Source organism: Bactrocera neohumeralis, chromosome 4, assembly GCF_024586455.1.
Source record: "Bactrocera neohumeralis isolate Rockhampton chromosome 4, APGP_CSIRO_Bneo_wtdbg2-racon-allhic-juicebox.fasta_v2, whole genome shotgun sequence".
NCBI lineage: Eukaryota > Metazoa > Arthropoda > Insecta > Diptera > Tephritidae > Bactrocera > Bactrocera neohumeralis.
In genome coordinates, this window is record NC_065921.1 from 67,044,403 (window position 1) to 67,063,948 (window position 19,546).

The 19,546-nt window shown below is 34.5% G+C and overlaps 2 protein-coding genes across 2 annotated transcripts in view; both read right to left on the minus strand.

Annotated features, from left to right (window-relative positions):
* The window catches only part of LOC126757052 (pro-resilin), a 56,932-nt gene extending 56,519 nt beyond the window's left edge, over positions 1-413 (minus strand). The window contains exon 1 of the mRNA XM_050470639.1: positions 4-413. Within this exon, the coding sequence (XP_050326596.1) occupies positions 4-33 (30 nt within the window). The 5' untranslated portion in view covers positions 34-413. The remainder of the gene's footprint in view (positions 1-3) is intronic.
* LOC126757034 (stomatin-like protein 2, mitochondrial) overlaps positions 1-19,546 on the minus strand; it is a 385,292-nt gene that overhangs the window by 248,000 nt on the left and 117,746 nt on the right. The window lies entirely within an intron of this gene.

Here is a 19,546-nt window from a genome sequence, read left to right on the forward strand (position 1 = left end):
CACAATAAGCAGCAACGATTTCAGCGACATCATTTTTTCCGATTGTTTGAAAATGAAATTATTTTGTATGTATCAAAACTGGTTGAAACACTGAGAAAACACAGTAAAATTTTCAATACTTTTGTGGTTACAAAATGTAATATCCTTGCGTAGTATCCTTTGAAGTCTAAAGCTAAAAAGCTTGTTGTCAGTTCTGCACCACACTTGGCAAAGTATATTATTCACTAGTCACACGCTACAAATGTCTTTAAAAATATTTATTTTTTAACGCTGCCACAGCTGATAAATTACACCGAAAGTATATATAATATTTGCTCAAATGAATTCTTTTTCAAATATCAACGTTTATTCGCAATTTTCCTTTACCGGGTTCGCAACTTGAGTCTTTTGTTTAGCGGCACTGCTACTTTTTAGTACACACGATCGCTATGAATTAGGGTTCCACACGACGATGCAACGCTATTTATAACGACAAACGACCGACAAAGCGCCCCAGCACCAGCGCGCTGAGGAGAAGCGCAGCAGCCGACACAGAGATGGCAGCAGTGGCGGCGGCGGCGGCAGATGAGCTGAGCGTCAACGGCTGAGCCATAGCAGATGTGGGGGGAAAAGCTGCAAAAAAATATCAATAAGCAGCTTGAAGCGGGCGCGCGTTGCCAACTAGCTGTCGGAAACCATATCTACTAGATGTTGTGGAGAAGCACCAAAACAAAAACAACAACAACAATAGTAGGAATGTTAGTTGCTTTAGCTGTGACTGCTGATGACTCGGCTTGACTTGACTTGGCGGCAAAGCTCACTCATCTTCATAGCTCCGGTGAAGCTAACTACAATAAGCAAAAACAACAAAAAACAGCGCTATAACAATAAGCGGAGCAATAACAGCTGTACAACGGCGCGCTCACATATTAGCAGCAAATAAATGAAATGAAAATAATTGAAGTGTTGCTGAGCTTCGGCAGCGGCAACTAGCAAAACGAGCAAAACAAAATAATAACAACAACAAAGCGACAGCGACAAACAGCTTCAAACAAAAATTCAAAATAAAGAACAACAACAGCAAGTGTAACAAAACGCCAGCAGCGAGCATGAACACACATATTAGCAGTTAGCTACAACAAAACCAACAACAACAGCGCACATCACAACAGCAACTAGCAGCTCGTGAAGGCAGCTGAGGCATCTCACCGCCAAATGTTCACATGGTAGGTGCGCTCTTCTTTGCTGACTGCTTCGTAGCGTTCGCGCACCGTTTGCCGTCGACTGCGCCGGTCGACAGCGACGCTGACAGAGCTGTTATCGTGCAGCAGCGCAGCGCGCACCGTTAAAGCACCGTTCGTTTTTCAAATAAACCGCTGTGCATATGTTAATGTATGTGTGCGTGTTGTAGGGGTAGGGGTACTTTGATACACGCACACACACACATACACATGTTAAATACATACAAACACAAACACACACACATAAGCAAGATCGCTACAATTGATCTTCTAGATCAGCATTGTTGTGAGCGCGCAAAACAAAAAATAAAAAGCAGTAGCGAAACCCAACAACAACAACAGCCGCCAATTTGCCTCCAAATTGGCAACAAAAACTTGGCAAACACACCTACAACAACAAAAGGCATACATTTTGACTTTTTTTCTACAGAAATTAATTCACTAACAATGGCAAACATCGCATATTCCACTCAATCACTTTGCTGAGCGCCAACCACAACAACAACAATAACAAAACAGCTTTTTGTTAGATTCCTATAGAATTTGCATCAAAGGCAATTGCTATGGATCTGCTGATCGCATCACTTGCTCGCACAGTGCACATACTTTGCTCATAACAATGGCAGTGTTGCCAACCATTTCTTGTGCAACAAATATTGCATGTGCAATATGTACGTATGTACGATGTAATATTAAATTATTCTTGCATGTTTGCGTACAGAAATTTACATATTTTAATATTCTATTGCACGGCATTGCACTCCTACACTTATTCTGCAAGATTCTTGATTTTCTTAGCTCATCCGCTAACTGTTCTTATTTGTGTGCGCTCTTTTCATCTTGCTCACTACGCGCTATGCGTCATAAAGCTCTTTCTCTCGCGGGAATGCCAATTAAATTTTTAATAAACATTACTCTGATCGGGCTCTGTATACAGCGTGGGTCCTTGAAAGCCCATATTTATAGCGATGCTCATTAACTTGAAATATGTGAAGATTTTCTATTATTTTTTTTAATGTTAGGAGAACTCGTACAGTTTTTCGAACGCTATACTGTTTTAATTCGAGTGAGCTTGTCTGGAAGTGTTTTGACTTTTTGTTTGGTTATGAACTCAGTAATAACGCGAATGAGAATTAAAATTTCTACAAAGACGAAAAGAAAAAGAGTTTAAAATTTTCTAAAAAAAAACTGCTGCTTTCGATACATGGCATAACATCGGTACTATTGGAATGTAAAAATTGTTAAAATTATTTCAAATTTATATATAAATGGTTCCGTTGGAACAGTTTTCATACTGGGAACACTTTAATGAAAGAGTAAATTTGACTATATGTCTAAGTATCAGTTTTTTATGAAAACGGAAAATTATTTAAATTACTTAAAATCGGGTAGGGAACACTTTGAAAAGTGGGAACAGTTTTTTTTCCATAAATCGAAACTAGAACTAAAGTAAATACGTAAAATAAGATTAGGGGACTTGACAAAGGGGGAACAAATTTTCTTACTGGGTAAGCTTTAATTGTAATATACTTAGAATCGGTAAGGAAGTAAATTCGACTATCGGGATCAATAAAAAATTTCAAATTCTCGAGTGCGATTTCGTTGGGAACAATTTTCGTACTAGGTACACTTCAACTAAGAAGTAAATTTGACTATTTGACTAAGTATTAGCGTTTGTTCACAACGAAAAGTTATTTAAAATACATAAAATCGGATTGGGAACACCTGCCTAGAACTAAAGGAAATACGCGAAACAAGGTAAGGAAAATTTACAAAGTGGGAACTTGTATTGAAATTAGAGCTAATGGAAGTTCGTAAAGCAAGGTTAAGAAAATTGGAAAAGTGGGAACAGTTTTTTTACTAGAAAAGCTTTAATTAAAAAGTAAATTTGACTTTTTATAAAAGTTTTTTAAAAAGTTAAAGTCAGATTGGGAACACTTTGCAAAGTGGGATTAGTTTATTATTTCACAAATCAAAACTAGAACTAAAGGAAATTGCCAGAAATCAAGTAGAAGTTGACGTAACGAGCTTTAAAATACACACGGGAACAGTTTGCAAACTCAAATCAAGCTAGTTTTTAAACTGAATAAGCATTTGAAAGAAAGTACTGTCTATAGCTGCATTTTAACTATACAGAAGAAGTATGCGCATACGCTACTGATACCTACATATTTATTTTTATGTTGTCCAAATATTTCGTTTTCCCCAAAAAACGTTATTTGTCATTCATACATATATGTATGTATATGTAGACACATAGTGAAAAAAACACATTGTCATTATCGCATTAACTACACGTCTCTGCCATACATTGAGCGTCATCCGCAATCACCCACAACGCAAGCGAGCATTGACAAATGAATTGTGCTTAATCGCCGTCAAATTGTTGTAACTACTACTTTAATATACATACATACATACATATAGGTTTGTAATAATATATTTTAAGTACTTACGTATGTAATTATACGGCATTTTATAAGTAATTATGCATGCATGTGTATGTGTGAGTAATGAAAATCTACCGGAATTCCAACGATGCGATTTGCGCTTGCGCACTCATTCACATTTACTGTTGTTGTTGTTGTCGTTGATTTCGTTTTGTTTTTGTTTATTGCATTGATTTTGCATGTTGTCACCTTGTTGTTGTTGTTGCCGTTATACCTAACAGTGTTTGTTGTTATTTTTGCTATTACAAGTAGTGCTGTTGTTGTTGTATTTGTCATGTTGCACTGTCTAGCGGTCGAATTGTAATTTTTGATGCTGTCGCTGCGTTGTTGCTGTTGGTGTTGCTTTTGCCTTTGTGTTTTGTGTCCCAACGAAATATGTTGATCGTGACTTGAGGGCAGCGACGGCGACGGCGTTAAATTTGTGGTTTAATGATAATGAGGAGGCTGTTGATGATTGAGATGATGTGAGAAATGCTGCTAACGGTGTTGCGGTGTAAATTGGTGAACCTTTTTTATTGAAAGAAAATCATTTGAATTTAAATTAATAAATGTACTTTGATAAGGCTACAAATATAAAAAAATATGATATATTCTGTCGGAGTGGCAACGCTCAAAATATAAAATACATAATTTGTTTTCTTTATGGTGTACATATTATTTCTTTTTTATTGGGGTTTTTAAATTAAATTACAAAAACTGGCATTACTAAGGATTCCTAGGTACGTATGGTATGATAGCCGGTTAGTATAACCGAAAAACCTAACCTAAATTATAAAAGCAATATAATTTAATTGTTGTTTAAACCTAATCTCTAACCATAGCTTATCAAATGATAGAATGTGCTGAGAACCAGTGTTGTGATGGCTAATGGTACTCATAAGTCTATGCATGCTAAAAATGAGTTTAGATTTTGACTAATGGTAGCTTTGGATTTTGCTGGCTTTATAAGGGTGGAATAACAATTTGAAACTCGGCAACAGCTATTTGAAAAATTGTGAAACATCTTTTAACTATTAATTTTAAATGAGCCGGACGACGTCGAAAGGTTTTTCACTCACCTGAGAACAGTTTTTTTTACTGGGAACACTTTTATCTAAAGGTAGCTTTTTTTCAACACGGTTTTTATTTTTATACATAAAAAATCGTCAGCAATATTTTCCATATTGTTGGGAACACTCATCCATGTGGGAACAGTTTGATAATAAAATATAAATATAAACATATCTTTATTGTGTCATTATTTCTCAACGAATAATATAAGGGAAGAGGGTTGGGAACACTTACTTAATTGGGAACAGTTTTAATTTATATAAATATCATTAAAACATATTTTGTTATAATTGCATAAAATTGTATGCAAAATGTTTACAATTTATATAAAAGTGTTATTTTAATAGTTGGAGTTTAAGTAAAAGATTGCTATAATTATATTATATTATGCTTTGTGTCATTCTTTCTTTACGAATACAAATCTTGACCAATATGTATTATTAAAGCATGTACAATTCCATTAGCCGATATGCAAGGATTTAGGTTGTTCTAGCGAAACAGTCTGTGAAAGGTTAATGGCTCTTTAAGCATCTATGCCAGTAGATTGTCCTAAAAATATCTGACCCTAGCAGTATTCATAGTTAAAAGAAGCAACATTTTCATTAAACCATCTTGGTACTGTATTGCTAAATTTCAGAGACAATAGTAATAGGCATAATTTCAAACAATGCCAATGCTTAATAAATAAAAGAAAATACCAGAAAACAAAGAAATACTCAGCTACAAGTGGGAAATATGCAATAATATTGAAATAATATAATTATTATACAATAAATGATGAGGAAGGCTTAGGCTTGGCCGGAACGAAAGTGAAGCCAACATTTGTACCTTAGCGAATTGTTCGCTCAAAACAAAAGGCAACAAATGATTTCCTTGACTTTAATGGCGTTTAACTTGGGCAAGCCAAAAGTAAAAAAATATGAAAATTTGAAAAAAAAATTAAAAGGGCAATGAGCAGGCGAAAAATAATAATTAAATTTGTTTTATTGTGAAAATAAAATGGAAATAAAAATATTTTTTTTAGATACTTTGGTGGCAAAAATATTTTATTTTAATATTATAAAAAAATATATAAAAAAATTATATGTATACTTTTTTAGCTGAGAATGTAGAATTTTAGTTATTCATGATAGATTGGTTTAGTTTAGGTAAATAGGTTTATTATTCGTGAGGTCACGAATAATCTCAATTAGACTGCTATAGACGCCTGACCGTTGTAATACAATATAAAATATATTTGATGATAATAATTGTTTATTTAGAAATCCAAAAATTAGTTTATTTCTTTCAAGATTTGTAATAATGATATGTTTAAAATTCATTTTGTTCTGATTTACACACTAACATAAACACACATAACCTAGAAATCTAATTACAAGTACTTGAACTTTTAATAAATGTTTAATTTCGTTAACATTTCAATTAGAAGTCTTCTGTTTGTAAATTAATAGCATAATTAACGCCTTATACATATCTACACTCACCTAAAGAAGCCCTCGTATAAGAAGCTGCATTGGCAGCCAACGAAAGTGACATTTAGAAGCACATAATTGCACAAAGAAACGCTGAAACAAAAAAAAAAAAAAATAATAACAACTGCCATGAAAATGAAAAACTGGCACAAAAGCATAATAAGAATTGTAAAATGTAAATGCCAAAATTGTCTTATGAGTGCAATCGACACGAAAATTAAGTCACAAAAATGTTCAAAAAAAAAATCAAACATAAAAAAATAAATAAATTTGATGGCAGCGCTGTAGTGGCAGGTAAAAAAATATGTACGAGTGTGCTCAAAAACAAGTAGTCGCAAAAGATTTAATTGATTCATCAATTTTTTTTTCTAACACCTTTTTATAGGTGACAGTAAACCATTATGATACTCACTGAATCACGGTGACGAATAGGTAGACACATTTTTTGCTATGATTTGACTCAATAAACTAATGTTGATGTATAATTGGTATAGTTGACTTGCTATAGCGACCAGCTGGACTTGTACTTCTCTAAGAAGATTACTGTTATATTGAAATGAAGAAAAATATGGCTTGAATAGTTTATTCGTAACGGTCACTATTGGTGCTTGAGGGCACAATAGACCTTAGTTCGCGGTGCAATCCTCATATATTTATTTTATTGTTGGTAAGGTAGGTTCCATCAGCAATTTGTGGAGCAATGCCAAACTTTGTAACTCTGCTTATGATACAGTTTATTCGACAATAAAAATATAAACTTAGTATTATTTATTATCAGGCAGAGTTCGACTTTTGGATATAAAATATTACCATTTTGATCGTTTTTCGATGCAAGCTTTTGCAAAGAAAAAATAATCAACTCTTTTGCGGGGCTTTCAATGATTTTATTTTATTTTAATAAAGCTTATCTATTTCTATTACAAATACACTTCAAAATAAATGATAAAACACCCTAGAAATTAAAAAAAGTGAAATCTATATATTTTCCACATCAAGATAATAATTCCATATTTTATTGCTGCTTGGGTTACTCGTTCTCTTAGTAATTAATGCAGTGTTTGTGGCACCTCGAATCAAATCGGCGCATCTTCAGCGTGTATTTTGCCTGTGAAAAACTTGTTACTCACAAAAATGTGCAAATAATTTATTTCACGAAAAAGTGCATATTTAACAAAGTATCGCTTTAAGTGCTTCTATTAGCTGCCCTACAACAAAATTCCGTACTCGACGAATGGAGTCATTAAATGCATATTAATGGCCTGTTGAAGCAGATGAAGAATTGCAAAAGGGCTTGTCACAATTTTAGCATAAGCTAGAAACACTAAAAGCTAAAAAAATTTTGTTAGAAAAAAATGTAAGTATGGATGTGTAAGTAAAAACTTAAAAAAACATATTAAAAATAAAAATATATTAAAAATATAGGATATATAAAAAATATAATGGTAGAAGGACGAATTTGTTGATAGTTTTCTCACACATTTATATTTACATATATGTTTCTTTATCTAGATTCTTACTTGTTTGTGATATGTAGCCGAGTTCACGAATGTAGAACATTTATTTCAGTACCCTGACTGTTACTACAAAGCTTGTAGCATCTAAAATGAAACAACGGAAACTCTATAAAATATATATTTAAATTATCAGTTTAACGACCCGAGTTGATGTAGCTACCTCTTGCTCTCTGTCTGCATATAAGCGAACTTTGATTGCACCGAAGTTACATATTCCTTCAAAAGTACAGAACCTTCTATACAAGATTTCGATTTTATCGGTCAATTTGCATGGTAGCTGCTATTAGCAAAAAATAGTAAGACTTTGTCATAATTTTAAAATTCTTAATTTATTCTTCAAAATCTATGTCGGTCTCCTCCAAGTAATTCTCTTTGGACCCAATACACTTATGTCAATTTTTTTTCCAATCCCCGAAACAGTTGTGAAACACAATTCTCGGAATCGCCTTCAATGTGCGAAGCGATTCCGGTTTAATGTCTTCGATGAGCTCAAAACGGTTTCCCCGGAGCGGTCCTCAGAGCTATCAGACGGATCCGGTGACGGCACGATATTGGTAGAAAATTTGGCGAAAAACTCACGAAGAATCAATGCAGTATGCGACGGTGCATTATCGTGGTGCAAAAACCCAGAGTTGTCGGCATATAACTTCGGCCTCTTTTTACGAATAGCTTCGCGAAAACGTCTCACTACATTCAAATAGTATTTCTTGTTGACAGTTTAGCCGGTTGGAGACACCTCGATAATCGAAAAATATTCTCAACATGAAATTTACTTTTGACCTGCTTTGACGTGTTCTTTACGGGTTCAGTTCACCTTTGGCACGATATTCGACGGGTTGATCGTCTGTTTGCGGATCGTGAGCATTAACCCAAGACTCGTCGATAGTAATAATAAGATTTATGACATTCTGGTAGTCGGAAAGCAATGCTTGACAGATTGAGTGATTTTGGAATCAATCGTGTTTTCATTTTTCTTAAAAACAATTTTTTTTCAAAGTGGTTTTCACTGATCCTTCCGATATTCCAACGATGCAAGTACGATCTCTGACTGTTAATCATCGATTCTCAAGCACCAATTCCTTATTTTATTGACGTGTGACGTGTTGGCCATCAGTTGATGTTGATGGTCGTCCTGGTATGTAGTTCGTCGTCAACCTGTTCTCGACCCTCTTTGAATAATTTGTACTAATGAAAAACACTTGGTCGCGACAAACAATTATCATGGAAGAGTTTTTCCAATATTCTGAACGTTTCGGCACCAGAAATTCGAATCCGCACACATAATTTAATTTTGAATAATTTCACTCATCGTAAAAATCGCCAAAAGCACTTTATGTACTTCAGAAAGGCAAACGTATACTTAACACTAGTAAATATTTTGATGTGACATTCGGTACAGTTGTCACTGACAATCATACCAATCTGAAATAAAATATTTCGCTCGAAATTTAAATTAAAAAGTCAAGCTTCAACGCCAAAAACAGAATTATGTTCATCGATGCATTGTTGCTGAGTTAACATATTAAATATAATCTGTATAGTTTCGTAGACCAGGTCACATATAAAGAATATTTCTTTTATTTGTAAGATCTTTAAAGAATTCTGGAAAGCTAAATGGAAAATATATTTTCAGATAGAGTTACCATAATTGAAAATTATATATCAAGCGCTGAATAAGTCTTCTGGAAAAAGGAAGCAAGTCTTCAGGTTTTGGAATAGAGTTGCCAGCTTCAAATATAGTTATAAGTGTGGAAAATATTTCAAAATGTGTAAAGAAGACAGGGGTTTTAGAAATAATCGCGGGCGGTATTAATTTTGGAACGGATGGATGTTAGTTTAACGCTCTGTGAATTCGTGTTTTGTAATCTTTGAGATTCCGCTATTTTAACATGTAAATGGGGTAAGTGGTAACTAGTGCAATGTAAACAGTGAGATGATAATCATTAATAACGAAGAAATATGGTCGAATACCTAACAGAATATTGCAAAAATATACAAAAATAAATTCCTTTAAGCTCTGATATAATTTATATCTTTCAGTGGATATAATTTAAACTATTTAATTTCCAGTAAATTTGCAGTTTCTATTCATTACTAGCAATTTTATAGGTTGCTCCTAAAATCACCTGATTTATGCGCCAATTACTGGCGTCACTATTATTACGATCATCATCGCCGTTTTGCCGTTATTACAGGCAATGCCTTTTCTTTATTGCCATTTGTCGTCTGCATAATTGCAACGTGCAACCTGGCGCGCTGGCGCTGGCGCTGCCTTGGTGATCTCAGCCGAAGATCAAGCCGAGTCGCAAAGTGAAGCAAAAGGGCCGAGCAAAAGTTGAATAAATAGTCGCAATGCGATTAAATCATAACGCGAAATGTCAGAGCAACAAATAACAACAACAAAAACATAAAATCATACAAAAGAAGCAATAAAACGGGGAAAAACTTAAACGATGAGACCAATGCCATACACGTAGCAACTGTAATAAAAATATGGCAGCACTATAAAAAGAAAAAAAAAAAAACAAAGAAAAACTGTAATTCACAGAATTCCCCAGCGATTTTCGATTTTTTGCAGAAATTTACGCCAATCGAATGGAATGTTTCTTTCGCGCGCTGCGGGTCAGGTGCGCGATCTCCAAAGCCAACAACACAAACAACTTAAATGCTCCGAAATAGGTGAGGTTATACGTAAGTGAGGGAGTATCCGCAAACTCACACACACACATACACATACATACATACAGTCAAACATAGAACACCTTCAGCGTTTAACTGCCAGCGTCAATAAATGAACTGACAGAATATGAAGCACTTGTTGGCGTTCTTCGATTTAATCGTGTTGTTATTGATGTTGCTGTTGTTTTTGTTAGTCGGTGCGCTTCACATTGTATTTGTTTTTTTTTTTTTTCTATTGCCATTGCTTGAGTTATTGGCTGGCAATTTTTTCACAAATCATCAGTCAGCGAAGTGATTGTTTGTTCAAGCGCTGCTCGCTATTGTTGTTGTTGCTATTTTTTGTAGTAAACTATGGTGAAGAGAATTATGAAGCGATAAAAACTTGAAAAATATTAATAAATTGGAAAGTGAAAATTGATTGACGTTCTTTGCTTTTATATTAGGAAATCACGAAATGACGAATTCGTTTTTGAGATTTCCTGACTTGTGAAGAGCCAGATTTTTTCGGATGAACTCTGCATTTTTCCACAGGCCGAGCAAGGAATTTTGAATTTAAGAAATCTAGTTGTCGGGAGTAGTTGGAAAAGAGCCGTTTGTTTGCTAAGTAGCTTCAGGTTTATACTGGGATGCCTCTATCATGAGATCTTGATCCGCAAAGTATAAAAGTAAGGTTTTAAAAGGAAAAGAAAATTTCGCGAGATTAATTATCTCTTCAAAATTACTTTTAAATCATGACTCAGCCATATCAAAAGCTAAGGAGCTAAACAGATCTTAAATTGCAAGACTTCTATTGAGAAAATTATTCGCTGGATAAAGAGTTTGAGGATGAAAGATCAATCGAAGGTAATTAATGAGTACTTAAATTATCAAACAAACGTTCAATGGTCGTGGAATCGCTTTGAAGTAGAGGTCAAAATTTTCGAAATGTCAATGGGTACTTCAGAGCGGGGATTATAGAGAACAGTCTGCGGTCCTCAATTGTATTTTTTACTGAAGAGTTTTTAGAGAGAGAGAAAAGGGAATACCAAGTATGAGTATTCCAAAAATATTCTGTGTTATTTTTGCACATTTTGTCTATAGTCTACATTTTTATAAATAACATAATAAAATTTGAAATAAATATTTAAATAACATATTAAAATATGGGCTACAGACAGGGTTGCCATTTTTGTTTTGGACATTCAATTTTTAATCCATAAGGTGGGATTTATTTTCAGTTTTTAATCCGTTTTTGTTTATTAGCTTATCTTTAAACATGTTTTTCTTAAAACTACATTTTTCAAGCTGGCTGCAGTTTTCACTCGAAAAAGAATCAGCTGGTCGCTTGGTTATTTTCATGCTTATTTTGTATAATTTCTCCGTAAAATGACTTTCCAGTTTTCGATTATATGAAATATGTGTTTTATGCGAGACAAAACCCATATAATTTTGAAACAAATTTTGACTTTTAGAGGACTACTAGTTTGTCAAATATAATTTTTTTATACCCTGATAAGGGTTACTGAGTCAAATTTGGCTTGAGTTAAATATTAGCTGAGGCAGTGTTTATATCTTCGAAGGATTGTTCTAATCGAATCCCTTTAGTGTATAGTTGCCATAGAAACCATCAAAGGCATTTTTCTATATGTGAAGGGCATTATAGGCTTCGGCCTATTTCCGCAAATATTCTAGATATTACATATTCCCACAGAAAAGAGTCTAACAGTGTGATCTCATGATCTTGTTGAAACCATTGTCGCCGAGATCACGAGCTTCAATTTCAGGCATCAAACAGTCCGTTATCATGGCGCGATAACTATTGTCAATGACGGTTACGTTCTCACCGGCATCATTTTTGAAGAAATATTTTTTCTGAATGAAATGGTTCTCGAATCTCTTTAAGTTGATCTTCGTTCCAAATGCGGAAAATTTGCTTGTTTACATATCCATTGAGCCAGAAATGAGATTCATCGCTAAACAAAATTTGGCTCGAAAACGTCGGATCTTCTTGGAATTTGAAGAGCCCAAAAAATTTAATTTAAGATCTCGACGTAAAATGCGCCAAGCCGTTTCATACGTTAGTCTGAGTTGTTGCGAACGGCGCCAAATCGACTCTCCACGGTCTGTACACTTTCAGCTTCGGCTGCTATATTTTCTTCACTGCGTTCTGAAAGTGGTCTATTCGGTCGAATATTATCTAATAATGAATACTGGGCCTCCGGATGGGTCTGTTCAAAAAGGCTATTTAGGAAAGTATCTATACTTGGAGCACCTGTTAATATAAAAATGATTGAATATAATTCTACGCTTACAAGATGGTGCTACATAGTTTGGTTCACCTAATGGGTGTATGTATCACCTAAAACTAAGCGAGATAGATATAGGTTTATACATATCTAAATGATCAGTATGATGATAGAAGTTGAGATCCGGGTGACCGTCTGACTGTCCGTCCATGCAAGCTATAATTTGTGTTGAAATTGAGATATTTGGATGAAACTTGGTATGCGGGTTCCTTAGTACAAAGAAAATTACTAGTTTGTAGATGGGCGTAATCGCACCACTGCCAGGCCCATAAAACGCTATTATCTGAAATCCTATAAAGTGCCATAACTAAGCACTGTAATTTGACAGAGAGTAGCAAGTGGCACCTATGGGCAAACAATTTTGAAAAAGTAGGCTTGTGCCGCCCTCTAATAAGTTTAATGTATATATCTCCTAAACCAGCAAAGCTATAATAGGTATCGAATAATTGGATCCCGATACCTATAGATGACTTTTGATTGAAAATATTGGTCAATATGTGAGATATGTAATTGGAATTCACTGATAATATTTCTCTGACAATGGTATGTCTGTGAGTCAAAAATGGGTTGAATCGGCAAAATACTTCCCTTAGCCCCCCTATACCTAACACAAAGATTTTCGAACTTCTGGTTGACTTTGTACCGCATAATGTGCCAATAGGCGAGTTATCACAATGAAAATGAAGAGCGTGCTTTACTCAAAACATTTTATCTTTCTGCGTAAAATAGATAACTTTGAGCGAAAACTTGCCCTAGCCCCAATATAACAAATATCAGGATTTTATGACTGTAATCTATACGATTGATTTTTTAGTATGAATCATGTTAATAGCGTGCGGTATTGGAAAAAATATATCAATTCGGCTCGATACTACCCAAACTCCCATATACTATATATAACACCGGTCAACCGGTTTTTGGGTCTGACATCTACATTTTAGTTTCTCCTATGACAAAATTAAGGAAAAAAAAATTTTTCCAGTTAAAGTTTGCTTTTGTAGAAATTGGAGCAATTTTTTTTTATGTTTTTTCTACAATTTCACTATAGATTTTAATTAGAAAACTTATTTTAGATACAAGACTTGTTTTTATTCAAGATGTGTGATAAACAATAATATATAAATGTAAAATAACAAGAAATTACTGTCTAAAAGTGAATATTTTTTGTATTTCTTTTATGCTCATATGAGCTCTCTCGTATTAAACCCCAAATATACTTATCGATGTACATCAGCCCAAAGCAAACGTAAAGAACTAAAGATTAATATTTAAGTGTTTTGCAATGTCTAGAATCAGAATTCAAGCATGAGAACAGAAACTCCAAAAAAATATTTTTTTTGTTGACCGGTGTAATGATTTTCGTTTATCTGACAAATCTTTGGCCTTATTTGTCGGTGAGTGTACGAGTTGTATGATTCTCTGGTTGACATTTTACACCTTAAAGTATTTCCCTGGCTTAGAGTCTTGCAAGTTGCATAAGTATAAAATGTTCGGTTACACTCGAGCTTAGCCCTTCCTTCCTTGTTAGAAATAGCTTCGCGCAAACGACGCATAACACTCAAATAGTATTCCTTGTTATTTTTTACAGTTTAATTAGCTGTTATGTGCATTAGAAGGAATGTTGCGTAAATATTTGCAATTAATTAAAAATAGCTAATGTTCTGAAATGTCGGCTGCACATAACTTCAGTTATTTATACATGCAGAGGCAATTCATAAATAAAAATCGTAGAAAAATAAGAATCGTAAAGAAACATCCATTCTCTTAGTCAGGGAAAAGTAAGTAGATTTTCGGGGGAAAAAATATCGACACTCTCGATAGAATTTTTTTTTAATTATCGAGAGGTTCGATTATCGTACCTACATCGACTATCAGTCTGGTTCAGCAAGTATCACAACAAAGGTAAAAAATGCAAAAAGCAAGAAAATGAAGGAAGAGGAAAACAATAGCGTAGAGTGCAACCTCATTTCAACATAATCTAGTTGCAAGGTTGGCTAGTCGATTTCGATAAAACTTTGGGGGTTTCCAGTTATTATGGTTTGTTTTTTTAGCTTGTGAAGAACTAAGTGATCTCTAATAGTTAGTTTCTACAATAGTTTCTTTGACTTCCTTTCAAAACTTATTCCTTAAACCCTTTCTGTGATCTATTAACCTTTTCAATCACCAGATATAGGCTTAGTCTTATTACAGGCTTTGTAAAAATGTGTTAGTTTGTGGTTCAATTTCCATATCGTCCCTGTTCTTCTACTCGTTTAAATCATCAGCTTTTGAAAAAAAGTACAATTGTGTCTAAAGGTGTCATCAGCGCAAAAGTTGCATCACAGTATAATTTTAAAGAATGCCTGCCAACTGGTGGTACTAGTCTGTATTGATATTTTGATATTACATACACAAAAACTGGATCCAGTTCATTATGGGCGCAACCCACGCCCGCCATGGTACACCAATAACTACATAGTACCACATAACTTGTAATGAACTCAGCCTGATTTAAGGTATTTTTAATTACTCCAGTAAATAAAATAAATTTCCTACGAAGTCAATGCAATTCTCCGAAAAAAAGCCCAGCCGTAAATGCCACACACGTGGTTGAACTCAACCTCAAAGTGACAAAAAAATGCACAAATCGTGCAGCTTAGCACAATGCGCAGCAAAATGTATACAAAAGCAAAAGACAAATACAAAAGCAAGCATGAATTAAGTTCGAAAAAATCGGGAGCATAATGTGGCATAATAAATGCAATTTCCACAAACGCTTATGAAAGCACATTGCCGCCGTGTTGACTTGCCACACCAACTGCCTGCGATTGCTGCAACACAACACATAGGCGTATATAAACATATACAACGTTGCAATATATAATGGTGTGAGTTTGTTCATACATAAATAAATACATAAATACTATTAGAAATATCCGATGTGGAAATTGCCGGCAGACATGCAATCTGTCGCCGAAATAACACCGTAATATCGCACTATGCTGCAATCAGCCATGCCAGAGGTTGAGGTGTAAAATACTGCAACACACACTTTAAACGTGTGAAGGGTATATTTATGTGCTCCCATGGACATCAATTTATTCGGTTTTAACAAACATGCATTTATGAGAGAATCTAATCTGTGATGACACTCAAATTTCGGCATAATCGTGCATACTCGCAACGCCGATAGCAAAGCATGGACTTTTATGTATAACATGTGGCATAAATTTTGTATATTTCTGAGAAACTCGATTGTGTTGCATTGATGCGAGTGCGACGAAATCAATTGCGGTGATGTGATATGATTTTGCTTTTAGCGCGTTCAAAAGGCTAGATGATAACCATGCTGCTGCAACATGTGGGCGGAAAAATTGCTAATATCATTGGTTGAAGCTCTTCTGCTTCGACAGATTTTACACCTAACGAAAGGAATTTACGAATGGTCGTAAATCGTTATAAGGCTTTATTAAATATCATAATACTCTCTGTGCTATATACTTTACCTAAATAGGAATCGACTTTAGCGTTTAGTCTGGATTCCTTATGGTGGTCTCAAGGCTTATCGTTTGTTTATTTATAACAAAGCAGGTAAACCTTACTAATCCTGCTTTAATTTTCATATTTTAATCCTTCTAAGAATTTCGTACAAAGGCCAATAACTTAATTGAAGTTTTTCTTTCATTTGTAATCTGCCAGAACTTATAATACTGGAAAAAGTTGTCTAAACAGATATTCGCTTATTTTGGTAAACAAACGGTGTTCAAAGTAGTCTTCCACGCTGTAACAAAAGTTTTGAAACACTTTTCAATTGCCGAAAAATCCAAAATTTTTATTTTAGATTGAGGTCTTCCAATGCCAGATTTGTAATGATGGTCGTAGCTAAAATATTTTCTAAATACTTTGTCAATAAATTAATACTCCAGAAGCGTTAAATTTTTCACCGGGAATTATATAGGGTCTTCAATAGGGCACTACAAAAGTCGACCGATAGGAACAGCAAACAACGCATTATTTTTCCACGCTCTTTAGACATTTTTCTTCAGTAAGGTTTACCATTTTATCAAGGAAAGATATAAGATCCAATAACGAGTCGAATTGACTAAAATTTACTACCAAAATACGGGAAAAATTTGAATCCACAGGCACGGTACAAAATGTTCTCGTGCCAGTGAGACAAAGAAGTGCCCGTAGTATTGTAAATATTGCTGCCGCTAGCGCAACAATTGAGGGCACCTCTGTGGCGTCGTTGTGACACATTTTGCGAAAAGATCTTGGCCTACATTCTCACAAGATCAAATTGACGCAAGAACTGAAGCCGCTGATCACTAGAATTGTCATATGCTCGGCCGATTTATGTTTTAAATCCGTCGAAAATTGGTTTCAGCGTCTGAACTTCTGCAAGCGTGCCCGTGGTGGCCATGCCAAAGAAATCGAGTTCCATACATAATGGTATCGAACGTACTTTTACAGGAAGAATTTCATTGACATCCCAAACCGTTTTTGGTCTATTTATAAAAACTTTTGTAGCGCTCTTATTGAAAAACCCGTTACAACCAGTTTTCTAGGAGCCATGTTGCCTTGACATTAATAAGTTTCAGTGAAAAGAAAATGAAATTGGACCACAACCACGCCTCCTTTCCATATAACCTAATGTTAAGTTTTATCTAATTCATTCATTTCCCAAAAGAGCACTATTGAATGTATCGGAAAAATTGGTCTTACAGCTATTTCCGTCCCCGGATACCAAATAACTGAATCAAAGTTTCAATTGCGAACTTTTTATCGAAAATACCGGTCAATCTGTGAGATATATTATAGAAATCTTTAAGAATCCTTTTTTAATAATAGTATGTCTTTATGTTATAAATGGGTTGAATGATCTTCTGTAGCCCCCATATACTTAATATAAAGTTTTTGAACTTCCAGTTGACTTTATACGTAGGTTGCTATATATATTTCTGGCCTAATAATGTACATATGTAAATAGGCATATTTGTCAACGAAAATGTTTTTTTTTTTTGTCGATTGCTGTTTTGTTTCGGGCTCATACGCATAGATCCATGATTCGTCACCTGTGACGATCTTATAAACGTCTTTTGAAGCACCGCGATCGTATTTTTTCAGCATTTCTTTACACCAATCCACACGAGCCTTTTTTTGAGCGATTGTCAAATTGTGCGGGATCCAACGAGAACAAACCTTTTTTTACGGCCAGGTGTTCATGCAATATCGAATGTATGCTGGTGGGTGAAATGCATAGGCATGCCTCTATCTGAAGGTATGTTACATGACGGTCTTGCATTATCAGTTCACGTACGGCATCGATGTTTTCTGGCACAACGGCTGTTTTTGGACGACCTTCACGGAATTCGTTTTTGAGCGAGCGTCGGCCACGATTGAATTCGTTGTACCAGTTTTTCACAGTGCTATAGGATGGTGCTTCATAGCCATACAAAGATTTTAGTTCATCGATGCACTCTTGTCGTGATAATCCACGTCGAAAGTTGTGAAAAATGATCGCACGAAAATGTTCACGAGTTAATTCCATTTTTGGCCGATATGAATTTTTTAATTCCCTGTAAATAAAACAATTCACGATTAAATGAGAAAACGTTCTGAGTGATGTTATGCTAAAAAATGTCAAACTTTCCAATGGAAATGTCAGATTGCACCTGGCAACACTTAGTGTTGCCCTAGGCCAGAATATATATAGCAGCCCTCGTATCGTTTTATCGGTAAATATATGAGTTATTTTAATAAAAAGCGTGTTTTTCTAATAACGTTACATACATGGGCCCAATAAGAATAAAATCGCTTGTTCTGAACCCTATCTAACTTACGAACCTTATGCACCTGAAGGTATTTCCTTGCTTTTGAGTGTAAGAAATGTTCGGTAACACCCGAACTTAGCCCATCCCTACTTCTTGTCAATATTTTTGTGTCTGAGAAGTTTAGGTAAAGTTGGTCCCTTTATAGAAATGAGTTTGAAATATATTATTTCAAATGTTACAAAAGCTGTCACACCAAAAGAAAAAGTTTATTGTTCAAAATTTGTTTTCAGAAATACGTGTTTTGAGAGCCGGTTTTTCTATGGTAAAAAAATAAAACGATAACTGAAATTTCTATGTTTTACTGTGTCAATTGCTGATGAAGACTCACTGCCAGATCCTTAAAACTAGAATCGTTTTTGAGCTTAAAATCCGCTGATCGGGCTTTTTGAGTTTTGCGTTCTTGGTGAGGAGTTTTCATAGTCTTTTGAAAAAAAAAAACAAGACGCTTATCTATGTGTAACACAAATCTATAAGAACGCCAATTCTATGTTCATTTTATTATAATATATTTATGTATATTTGGATTAAATGACATGATTGTTCGATTCGCCATTCTTCAACTTATCAATATCGTGATTACCAGAGTCGTAAACTTTTTAAGTAATCAATTATGTTATGATTTTAGATAAACATTTTTATTTCTAATATCGATGATTTAAGTTTATTTTTATATACCTCGTTTTTCATTCACAGACTTATTGCTTCAATCATTTCTATTATTAATCCTTATTTGCTTACAACGTAATCACCACACTTAATACGTAATCAATGAGTACACTTTACGCATGTTGCACACGTGTCCCACATCCACATATGCAAACCTTTGTAAAAAGTTATTATACAACTTTAAAATAAATTCAAGAGCTTTTTGAAGCAGCCTGAAGTGGGCACTTCGAGTAAAGTAGTTTAAGTGGGTTATTTCTCAGCAGAGTAGATGTGAGTGCGTTAAATAATATACAAATATATTCGACTATTTCATCAATGAGTGATGTAGAGCAAATAAAATAGTTTCCTTATTTGATCGGGCTTTAATAATCAGTTTTACATTTACACATACTTATAT